Source organism: Rhinichthys klamathensis, unplaced genomic scaffold, assembly GCF_029890125.1.
Source record: "Rhinichthys klamathensis goyatoka isolate OS25496 unplaced genomic scaffold, OSU_Roscu_1.1 h1tg000338l_1, whole genome shotgun sequence".
NCBI classification, from domain to species: Eukaryota; Metazoa; Chordata; class Actinopteri; order Cypriniformes; family Leuciscidae; genus Rhinichthys; species Rhinichthys klamathensis.
Window position 1 is genome coordinate 1,534,987 of NW_026606852.1, and position 12,637 is coordinate 1,547,623.

Below are 12,637 nucleotides of genomic sequence, written 5' to 3' on the forward strand. Positions count from 1 at the left end.
GTTAGAAAGTCTTTTTCCTGTCTCCAGGCACAGATTAATCGGCCTAATGCGTGCTGGAGGGGGGGATTATGGGTAGTTTTAAACGTCTCAGGTGGGCAAGAATTCTGATTTACAGCGCTCACATATTTAACATTGAGTGCTTGTATTTAGACTAGACTGCCATTTTAATGAAGCACCCATCCCAAAGGAGATGCTTCTTATTATCATATCTGTTAGAGGCCATATTTGTCTGCATGAAATGCACACTCACAGATTAGGACAGTCAAGTGTCCCAAGAGTTTTGCTTTTAGCCCAGAGGAAAACTCTCCTCAGTGGATGCTCTTTGAAAGCTCGAGACTTAATGGAGATCTCAAAATGTTTTATTTATGCATCAGCTTTGTTTGGAGAATTCTTTTTGAGAAATAAAAGTATATCAAATTCTCACTATGAACTAGTTACGCACATTACTAGGATATTGGCTGTTTATGCCTTATTCTACATCCATTAATCCTACCCAATACATACACTTAACTTTTTTTGTTTTTCAATTAGGAGTTTGTTGAGGCAAAAGTCATAGTTAATAGTGAAAATTAGACCGTAATCCTAAAGTGTGACCGAATGTATTAATCTTAGATAATGTTAATTTCAAAATTTACTACATTATTAAACTGACAATGAACAGTTGTATTTTTAGAATGATTATGTAAAAATACTGAAACAAATGTGTTCTCATTGTTACTTAATGTTAGATCATGCAATAATGGGACCTTATGGTAAAGTGTTACCGGGATATTACAGTTTTTCTCGATTGCTTAAACACTATAACCAGGCTTTTGAACTAAAATTTCAAAACCATAATGCCATTTATCAAAAAGCACACCCATTTCACTGAACTATGAACACTATTCCCCTGTTTTGACACATTAGTCAGATTTGTTGAACTGTCACAGCAAAACTCTACACACAAATCCCTTCATTTCTCATTGCCTACACCACGTGGTCATTTAGAAAGCACTAGCATTCAAAATTGTTCACTCAAGTCAGCACAGCTTCAGCTCAGTTAGCACACAATTACCCAGGTAAAAACACTAAGAGTCAAAATTGAACACACATCAGTCAGATCCTTCAATAGATAGATAAAATCTATTGTTGTAGAATCTTTTATAAAAGATAAAAATCAGTTTACTGAGTTTTGGAACAATGGATCCACAGAGAAATTAAGCAATAGGTCGTGGAGGGGGAGGGAGAGGAGGAGGAGGGAGAGGAAGAGGAGGAGGAGGAGGAGAAGGAAGAGGAGGAGGAGGAAGAGGAGGAGGAGGAGGAGGAATAGGAGGAGGAGGAATAGGAGGAGGAAGAGGATGAGGAAGAGGCGGAGGAAGAGGAGGAGGAGGAATGGCAAGGGCAAGAGGACAAGCAGTCTCGGATGAAATTCAAGCCACTTTAGTTGGCCATGTCCTTGTCCATGGTATGACTATGAGGGAGGCTGGGCAAAGAGTACAGCCAAATTTGAGTCGCTTCACCGTCGCCTCCATCATCAGAACCTTTAGGGAGGTGTGGTGGGAAACAGATTTCTATCACTGAATAAGAGACAAACATTTCCAATTGTCTTTGATGAGGTTTATGTTCTTGCAAGAAAAGGCCAGCAGTCGTACAGTCACACAGAGTGGCTGCAGAATGTGACACTGAAGGGAGGGCATCCTTTCTCCTTTATAGTCTTGACTCCCAGAATGTTATCTTTCTAGGCCAATGATGGTATTTTAACTATATGTGGAACATTCTTAGACTTGTTCATCATATAGGACCACAAGCAACATGACTTACCAGTTTTGGAAATGTTGTTTTGAATTTATAGCACCAGTGTGTAAGACTGTGTTGTAGTGTGTGTATTTTTGAGGGCTTGTGTGTCCTGTCTGAGGGCAAAGTTTGGTTTTTCAGCAAGAGTGGATGGTTTTGAGTGTAGAGCTTCATTTTGACCTGAAAATAGGATGTTTGGGGAATTGGGTGAGACGTTATGGATTTGTGTTTACTGTTTTGAGAATACGAGGCATAGTTTCAAGAAATGTGTTTAAGCAATCGAGAAAAACTGTAAAACAATATGGATCGCATAGTTTAGATCGTTTGGTTTTTGGTGAATTTGCAACTTTTGCATTCAGTCTAGGGTGAAAAAATAGAAATAAAAAATATATTGACATTACATATTGAACTTATTAAGCCAACTTTGATTTCATAGTCAACTATTTCTGTCTCGGTTTTTTCTAGAGTAAAGTGAACCCTCTGAATGTGACTCCTCCCATTCGAGCCATAGACCAGGACAGAAACATCCAGCCGCCCTCGGACAGACCCGGAATCCTGTACTTCATACTGGTTGGTAGGTACTTCAATGCAGATATTTTGCAAGTGTTGAAAAATAGACACACGAGTCATTCCATCATTTTTTTTATCATAATTTAACATTAAATGTGTTAGAGGAGACTGAGTTGTGACTCTTTAGAATACTGTTCCATCTTTAATGAATAACTACACAGGTACAAATGAGTGACGAAATATATTAACATTCTAGTAACTGCTATTAACTAACAAGAAACTCTAATTAATTAGTAATAGCGCTCAGTTGAATGTGGTAGTTTACTCTTAGCTAATCACTATTTTTCTCATACCTCCCTGATAACTACTAAGAACTACTATATACAAGTTCAAAATTAATGTAAATGATGCATAATTAGTTCTAAAGTGTAGATCATGGTAACCGTGTTACAGACTGAGTGTCTGTGTGAACATGAGCATGTGCATAAGGGGTAATCAAGATGAGGAAGGATAAGGGATGTTTCACTAATTTTACTGAATTAACTATATATTGTTTATTTGCAAGTTTAAACATATGAGATAGTTTTACCTTTAAATCACTTGGGTGTTGTTGTCACAATTTGCCCAGTCAACTGTTACTTGCGTCAGATATATTTTACATTATAAATATCTATATTGCTGCCTCCGATATTCTTTCAGGGTATACCATGATGAGAATTTTACACAGATATCTGGAAAAAAAATACAATTCTCAGAGGTCTTTTAAAATAATAGCCTATCTGTACATGTGGCAGAATAGATTCCAAACATTGAATATTTGAGTCACTTAAAATATAGACCTTAATCAATTTATGTAGTGGCATACAGTTTGTCCGTAACATAGTTAACAAACTCACCAGGGAAAACACCTTTTTTATTCGTAATATCAAAAATGGTGCTCAAAGATTAAGCTTGGCAACTAGCAGATAAGTTGCACTGATAAAATATATCAACTGAAACCAATTGTTGTAATACAACAAAGTTGTATTATTGAGAAAGCATAATATTTTTACACTTTTTCGCTGATGTAAAATGTATTCTGATTAGAATGACATATATACACAACTGCACTCTAAGTCATGTTTCCATACATTTGAAATAGAATTCATGCATTTTGAAATAGAAACTCGGTTATTTAATACATGTTTAAAGGGTTTAAATGTTACATGTTTCCCCTCAGAATTAAACATCTGCTGTTGTTGCTGTATTTATAAAGACTCTAGACTAAAGAAATTGGGATGGGACATATAAAATCCCCTTTTTCTGATGTATCCAATGGCTTAGTAGTAGATAAACCGCCCCAGAATAATAGCATGAATCAGATAATAACACAAGTTTTGTGTCTCTCTGTACTGCGTTTCAGGTCAACCTCCTGCATACACAGAATTCTTCTCCCTCAACAGGAGCACAGCTGAGCTGCGTCTGCTGAAGCCTGTGGACAGAGAGCTTTACCAGCGCTTCTCTCTCGTCATTAAGGTCATTACATCATCAGGTTATCGGCTGTAGATGAAGAGGGGCTCACTGTTTCCAGAGGCTCTTATATTGAGCACCAATAAGTGTGTCATCATTTTTACAATGTTATAGGCTGAATGTTTTACAACCAGAATAACACCGGGTATTAATTTCTGGAAATATATTTGTATTACAGCAATATCATCAATTGAACACACTTTCTATATGTACACACTATTACTATTGTTCTCTTCAAAACTACAGTATTTAGGCAGCAGCATAAGACTATATAGTTATAAAAGGTACGCAATTATTTTAAGATTATCACTAGATAAAGCAGCATCATATATATACTTTTAATGGAAATTGCAGTCCCACAAGGTACTGTGACACCTCACAAAGAAAGTGAAAAACTATATATATCATTCAATATAATATACTCTACCATTCAAAAGTTTGTTTACCTCTCAAAACAATCATTTGAGGGAAATAAATGCTCTTTTATTCAGCAAGGATGCACTAAACTGATCAAAAGTGACAGACATTTATAATGTTACAAAGGATTTACTGTATATTTCAAATTAATGCTGTTCTTTCTGTTAACTTTTTATTCATCAAAAGATTGATGATAAGTAAAGGATAATCCATGGCTAGCTGCGCATTCAATTATTTTAATGCATAACATGGAGGCCAAGAAAAACCTGAGCAACCGTTTAATGTACAGCTAGCCATTGATTATCCCACTTATACCATGATCATTTTCCAGCATTGACAAGTTAAAGCTCTTACTGCTGTTTGCAGCGCAATATTTGACTAGAAGTGTAAAAATTATTACCGTTATTTTTTTGTCAGTTATGGCGTTATAGATCTACTGTAGCATTCTGCACGCTTTAAGGGGGTCATGAATTGCATTGTTTTATTGTTTCATAATGTTTCCTGGGGTGCACTTAAATTGTTACTATGATTTTTACTTTTAAAGGGGTCATATAATGCCATTTTTGTACAAGCTAATATGATTCTTTAGGGTCTAAATTAAAAGTTTGTAATATACTTTAATTAAAAATTCTCATTAGTATTGTCAGAAAACACTTATTTTACCTGGTAAAAAACAGCTCTGTTTTCAGCACGCCGTTTCAGTGCATATGACTTTAAATGATCATGAGCTTTGCTGACTCCGCCTCTCTGTTCTATGCGTACACCCATGCGTACACCAGAGCCGGCTCTGGCGTACACCGTTTGTAACACAATAACACAATAACCAAATAACCATAACACGTTGTTCAGTATAAACGTGGGATTATGCATTATATTGAGAACGTCATACATAGAAAACATGCCGTTATGTACCCTGAGTGTAAACCTTAGACGCATTCATTGTGAAGCGTGCAGCTAGCGATTTACAAGGATTAATATAAATATTAATATAAAGTTTAATAAAACGTTACACTCACTTCAGTTCTTCTGGAGCAGCTGCAGGAACACGAATAGATGGTACCGATCCTTTCAGGAGCAGCTTCTCAGCAAATCCAGCTTTATACTGACCCTCGTTTATAAAGCAGTCTGGTGTGTGAAATGATTCGCGCAAACATGAGAGCATTGACGTTGCTCGTGGGGAATATTCCCTTCGAAAACAAACTCAGCCACTGCGTCTTCAGCGGTTCGGATTTAGGAACATTAAAATGACTGTGTTCGTTATTACACCCAAGAACACAACACCACAATCGCTTAGAGCCATTCTGCTCATAGACAGTGCTCCAGCATATCAACAATGACCGCGCCGGTCCGCGCAGACTATGATTGACACCTAACTCACGAGCAAGGGCGGGTCTGTGTTGAAACCCTTCTGTCAATCAACAATCGCGGGAGGGGCGTCCGTTTTATTGACGTCACAAAAACGAACGGCTCGACTTGAGGCAGGGGAAAACATATAAGGAGATTAAAACAAAACCACTGGATGGATTTTTATCATTATATGATGGCTGTGTACAGGCACTGCCAACACACATTTCAGTACAATCAACTTGTAAAAGTGCATGTACCATTATATGACCCCTTTAAAAAAATCATAATTTAGAAATAAAAGGCATTTTCCTAGCCTGATTTTAGACCTCTGATTTGAACACTCTGTTTGAAGGGGCGTGTCTTTTGTGACTTCCGTGTAAACGCCCACTGCTGTGGTTGGCTAAAATCTTTGCATATGAAATAAGTATATCAAGTGGAACTCTCTCGAAAACTTTTAGCACGTTTTTACTATTACTGCTCTCAATGTTAACTGCTCGTGAAAAGTAATAATTATAGCAATGCAATTAGATCTATGGCATTATATTAAGTGGAAAGTTATGGCATGAAAAGTTGCAGTGATGAGCATGGCCGATCATAGACATGTATGCAGCGATCTCATCATTGTCAACTCGATTTCTGCACACTAACAAATCCTTTCATCATAACTAACAGTGCAATCACAATGTAAATAAGAGATTTGTTGATTATTTCGGGAGTTTTGGCACAAGTCCAGAACTCAGTCAGTGATAAACACGCACTGTTTGATTGACAGCAACAGCTATTGTAAACGGAGCATTATTTAATGACTTTCTATATATAATTAAATCAATTTAAATAACAGATTATTTACACCCTACTAAGATAAACAATGTGAAGTTGACCGTTTAGTCACTGGTTTGATTTATTGACAGGACAAATAACATCTGACCGTAGCTACATGAATCATTACATCAGAAATCACTGGTCACAGATCAGGCATTAGAATGAACAGGGTTACTTACATGTTGTGGTATTACTGTCAAGTCCATATCGTAAAAGCCTGCAAAGTTTGCGCAGAGTTTGCGGACTGATTTACCAAAGAATCCAGTGAAATGCACCGAATACGAATAAATAATGTTCAGCTGAGACATTCACATTGTTGAAAATAAACAACCTCATTCCCAGCATTAGGATCCTTTGGAAGGTAATGTTATTTTTAGTCCAGTGAGTGACCCTTTGCTCTTCTCTCTTCCTCATCTCACTAATGCCAGTGGGCGGGGCCTACGTTGATCTTCTTCTGCAAAGACGATCTTTCACTACCTTATTACGTCATAAAGAGGCACATTGCAGGACGAGTCGTTCGCTGGGCCTGGTAACAATAAAAGCTGATTTTGGACTAACAAGGAAGTTTTCAGTTCTGAAACTTTCAGGATATTCTTATAGTATGATGACCTCTTATATGGCAAAACCTCAAGGAAAATTTGATGTATCAGTTAATGACCCCTTTAAATCAACCACAGAGGTAAGATTGCATTTATTTGAACAAATAAATTATAGCATTTATTTTCAATTAATTATTGAGAGAGAGATGTGTGTGTCAATTACCTGCATCTGTTCCGTGGCTTTCTGCTAATAGTGAAGCTCAGAGTTTCAAAGACTTAAAAAAACAGGAATGTTATCCCCTCGGTGCTGAGAAATGTAGCATTCAGAATAATTGTTTTAATAAAAGTCACAGGATAGCGTTGATAAGTTTCTTTGCTCCAAAATGTTTCTGTGTGCACAGCATGATCTCCGATCTCTGTCTCTGTGTCTGTGTCTGCGCTTCAATGAAATATGAAATGATTAAACTGACTAGAACGACCCGTGCATTAAACGGTTTTACACAACAGTTCTTTCAGGTTCTCGTACCTGATTGGCTGAGAGCATTTTCCAGCAGTGCGCTATTCACACAGTAACAGCACTCTAACCGTTTCGTTTGCATCACTCCGCTTGCAGCAACCGTCATGGCGGTCGAGCAAATCCACCATTTAAAAAAAAAAATATTATTGTTGTGTCATGAAATGTAGTTTTAAGAGTTTTTTTTTAGGCGAGAATGTAGTTATTTAGACCTCAAATATGTGACTAATATTTTACCTATTTTACAATCTGTTGAGACGATTTCGCAGATGCGAGCTCCAGGCTGTCAGCGGGCATTCGACGCTCATGTACCCGATGAGAACAGCGTCATCTCGGCCAGTCCTTCGGGAATTTGCCACTGGCTCTTATGTAGATGGTTAAACGTGATATATTTAATTTGGGGTATATCAAATGGGCAATTAATCTATTACTTGTTCCAGAGGAAATCGATTTTGGTTAAGGGGAAAATTAAGTTTTATAATATTTAAGCTATATTTAACTTAAATCCTGTATTATAATATTATGGACATCGAACTGAAGAATGAATTCTATATCAGATGCAGGTAATACACTCGTTTAGTTGATCTCTCTCTCATAATACAATAATACTGTAGCCTACTCTACATAATGCAATAATGTAGTGCGACTCAACGTTCCTTCGTTACTAGTTCTAAAGTGACGTTTTAGAATTAGTAATGGAGGCTTGGGCTCAACTGTCAAACTGTCAACTTGAGATTTGAATCCATAGCGGAAGGAAGTAGTTCTGCACAAAAGCATGTTGTGATTACCTATGACGGCCGAATCACAGCCCTGCTGAAATACAGCCATATCGCATGGCTACTCGTGTGATATTACTCTTATAATGCACACCTTCCAGACAATCAGAATAGAGTATTCAGACAGACCATTGTATAAAATGAAATGTTTCTTGAGCATCAAATCACCTTATTAGAATGATTTCCGAAAGATAAATGAAAGAGTAATTATGCTGAAAATTCAGCTTTGCCATTTGCAATCACCTTTGCCATCAGGAATAAATAATATTTTAAAATCTAAAATAGCCAACTGTTATTTTAAATTGCAATAAAATATCACAATATTACTGTTTATAGTATTTTTTTTTATCAAATAAAATTAGCCTTGGTGAGCATAAGAGACTTCTTACCAACCCCAAACATTTGTATTGTAGTGTAGTTCCATCTAATAAAAAAGTGCTATTTTTATATATTTTTATGCTTCTTAGAGTATCACATCATTAGCTCAGCACTTTGTAATCAATCAATCAATCTGTCGGGTCTCCCATGAGCTTCATGCGATGAACACTATTTTAATGCCACACAGAGTTTCTGCCTATAGAGCGTTCCAAATCATTTACTTTAGATTCCAATTCCAGTTTGGATGCTGCCCTTGTAGGTGGTAGACAGTGAGGACGCTTTTTTGCTTTTGGAATAGAGCTTTGTATATTTAATTACATTAAACATGCTGTATCTTCTAATTGAATTGAGATGGAAGAGAGAGAGAGAGAGAATGAGAGAGAGAGAGAGAGAGAGAGAGAGAGAGAGAGAGAGAGAGAGAGAGAGAGAGAGAGAGAGAGAGAGAGAGAGAGAGAGAGAGAGAGAGAGAGAGAGAGAGAGAGAGAGAGAGAGAGAGAGAGAGAGAGAGAGAGAGAGAGAGAGAGAGCGCAAAAGAGAGAAAATGAAAGGAAACGAATGCTAGTGTGAAATTATTCTGCTCTGTCATAGATTTGGGTGGAACAACAGAGTAACAGCAGGGGTAATTTAAATGTTTCCTCTGTGAAACGATGCATGACTGTTTGCTGTTATGATTTCTTCGTTTCATAATAACAAAGAACGATATGCTATTCTCAGTTAGCTTCAAGCTTACTGAAATTCGAGACCAAATAACAAACAAAACATTGCCGCTGTCAACATTGTCAGATGTGTGTAGGTGTGTGTATTTTAAGTGTGTGAAGTGTCTGTTGAGTTACAGAACTGCAGTCTTTCATGGCTTCTTAATGAAAGCAGTAATGGATGGGGCTCATAACTGAAATGAAAATATTCCGGGAGCTGTATCCACACACTCCTCTTCAATAAATAAAGACCAATTTTGAGCCTTTTTGAGTCCATGAATTTTGGACCGTATTTTAACTGCTGGACTTCAATTAGAAATGAGTGAAGATTCATTAAAAGCCTTTGATGAATTCGATTTTTTTTTTTTTTTTTTTTATATGTACCCTTTTTATTTGGTTGGCTGCACACTTTACAACCATGTCTCTAGCTTACAGTAGCCATACTGAAAAAAGCTTTATAAAATATAAAAAGCATTTTTTAAATTGCAAATATATATATATATATATATATATATATATGTATATATAGATACATATATATATATATATATATATATATATATATATATATATATATATATATATATAATACTATATATATTTAAATATACCATGATTTTTTTTTTCTTGTACATTGTAATGTTTTTTTTTTTTTTTTAGCTTGGTAATGTCAGTTTATTTGAACATGGTATGTGTATACCATTGTATTCTTTAAAGTATAGCCGTCATCATTGTACCTTAATGTTTATACGGATAAGCAGATAACAACCTTAAGCTTTTCTTTTTAGATAATTTCACCATGACAGTTTAGTTTGTTTGTTTGTTTGTTTGTGAACAGGCCGAGCAGGATAACGGTCACCCTCTTCCTGCCTATGCTGAACTGCTGATTGAAATTCTGGACGAGAACAACCAGGCACCATATTTTCAGCGGCCCTCGTACCAGGGCTTCATCAGTGAGTCAGCCTCGGTTGGCACCACCATCTCAGGGAGCTCCAACCTCACGGCTCCGCTGGGCATCATAGCACTGGACAATGACATTGAAGAGGTAAGATGTTCTTGTGAAAAGAGCCAGGGCATTTTCATAATGAATGCTGCTTCAGTGTCTTGGGAATGCACAGATACATAAAATCACAGATGGTTTCAGTCTCTCCATATGTTTTATATTGTAGCTTCTGTCAGGAGCCACACCAGTAGGTACCAGAGTGATGTGATGTGTTCCCTTTTTCCTTTCCTTTTCTTTTCTTTCATTCTCTTTTTTTTTTTGTTAAGATGTGTGGAATATTTCTATATAAAGATTTCTATATATTTTTAGGGCGTACATGATTTGGTGATTAATTCTAATCTAATTAATTACAAATTAATCAAATTTGGCTGATAAATTACCCCCAAACGATCATTTAAAATAATTAGTGTTAAATGAGAAAATTATCAAATAGATATTCCAAAAAGTAGTATAAAAAATAAGTATTTTATTTGATTCAACAAAGAATTTATTACGCAGACACAGCCATGATTTTTTTTTTTTTTTTTTTTTTTTTTTAGAAGCTGCATTGAGATATATTTACAGACTTTTTTGCAGACTATTGCAGCTCAGAGGTTGCACGAACGCTTGGATATATAATGTCATGAGATTAATGGGTTTTAAATGGCTTTTAAAGACCCAAAAATTAAAATTATGTTATTTACTCACCCACAACCCTGTATGACATTCTTTCTTCTGTTGAACATTAAAGTAGATGATTTGAGAAATGGTGCCACATTTTCTTTTTTTCATTCAGTGGAAGTCAATGGTAACCAAAACAGTTTGGTTCCAACATTCTTATTTTATATTCCACAAAATAAAGAAACCCAAACAGAGTAAATGATGATAGAATTAAACATTTTGGTGAACTATCCTCTTAATGTTTTTTTTATATTTATATGGACCTAAATCGGAAGGCTGCATCCTAGTAAGGCTGCACATCTCGGCCGTCACAAAGCTTTATCGAAGGCTGTCTCAATATGAAGAGTCCTTGGAAAGGCAGCCTTTGTTTCATGTTTTTCATTCTGTCTGTAGGTCTAGGGCAGGGTGGGTGCGTAAAATGTTTAATTATATTTTAACACATAATTTTTTTCCATTACTAATTAATTAATTTAGTTGCTTTGTTTCCTATTGATAAAAGGAAGCTGGGACATTATTGAATAGTTTGTTTCTTGTTTTTTTTAGCCAATAGGCTTTCATTTATGTTACAGCTTTAGAGCCATTATTTACTACACTCTATTGCTAGTCAAAATAGGTGGTAATAGGGCAGATGACCTCATTCCTAGACAGTATTTCCACAAAGTCTATATATAAATCTAGAGAGTATTATGTTATATCCAATTTACACACATTTTTCTTTAGATCTATACATGAGATTTTGACGTTTGAATTCTCTGAACTTTCAAACAAGCAATTAAATCTGTTGTATTTCTGAAGAGGTTCTTGCATGTCAGAGTGAATGCTGTAGTTGAGTTGAGTGACTCTTTGGCTTGTTTATGCAATATGAGGATTGCGTGACTGCATGAGGCTTGTTTGTCATGCTCATGTTAATGTGTGAATCACCTCTCATCTTTGTTTTGTGAAGACAAAAGATCCTCAGTTAAAGATCACCCTGAATGGCTACACCTCCATCTTCACCATCGCGCCCGCTGGCATCACACGTTACCTCACCCTGTTGAAACCAGTGGACCGTGAGATACAGACGAATTACACTTTAACGGTAAGATACTGTAGTGTACACACATTTACCAGTCTGAATGAAAACCTCCCATTGGCTTCTGTTTGTTTTATATTCAACTGATTATAATTCCTACTAGACTAACCCGAACCAGTGAATCACTCAAACATATTGCATTTCATCCCAAAATCTAAAGGAAAAAAGAAACACTGATTTTTTGTATAAAGAAAATAAAGCCCATTGAATTATTTTTCTTTGTAACATTATTTTTATGACAATTGAGGACATTTTCTCTCTCAAATTAGCCTGGGTTTCCCCATGCTGCCTTTGCGCAGCGCAATTTTATTTACACGCTGCTAGGCAATCTGGATACCATGGACCAAATTTTCGCCTCAGCGAGGGGACCAATCACAGAACGGGGAGGGAGCAGCAAGACGATGACGACGTCTATGCGACACACCGAAGCAGATTGTTTATACCTATGGATCAAACATGGCAGCAGACGCAAAGTTACCTTTCGATGCAGCCTTAGATATTGTTCTAAGTAGTTTAGAACGCAAATAAATCTCTGACCCATCGTCTTCTTCCTCGTCTAATTTCTTTCGCTCTATATACGTCATCTGGTATAATTGAAACGATTGGCTATGAGCTACGTACA

The 12,637-nt window shown here is 36.3% G+C and overlaps 1 protein-coding gene across 1 annotated transcript in view; it reads left to right on the forward strand.

The window, feature by feature from the left end:
* The window catches only part of pcdh15a (protocadherin-related 15a), a 275,961-nt gene that overhangs the window by 132,264 nt on the left and 131,060 nt on the right, over window positions 1-12,637 (forward strand). Inside the window, exons 10-13 of the mRNA XM_056272451.1 lie at window positions 2,239-2,347; window positions 3,686-3,798; window positions 10,119-10,325; window positions 11,887-12,021. Coding sequence (XP_056128426.1) covers window positions 2,239-2,347; window positions 3,686-3,798; window positions 10,119-10,325; window positions 11,887-12,021 — 564 coding nt within the window. The remainder of the gene's footprint in view (window positions 1-2,238; window positions 2,348-3,685; window positions 3,799-10,118; window positions 10,326-11,886; window positions 12,022-12,637) is intronic.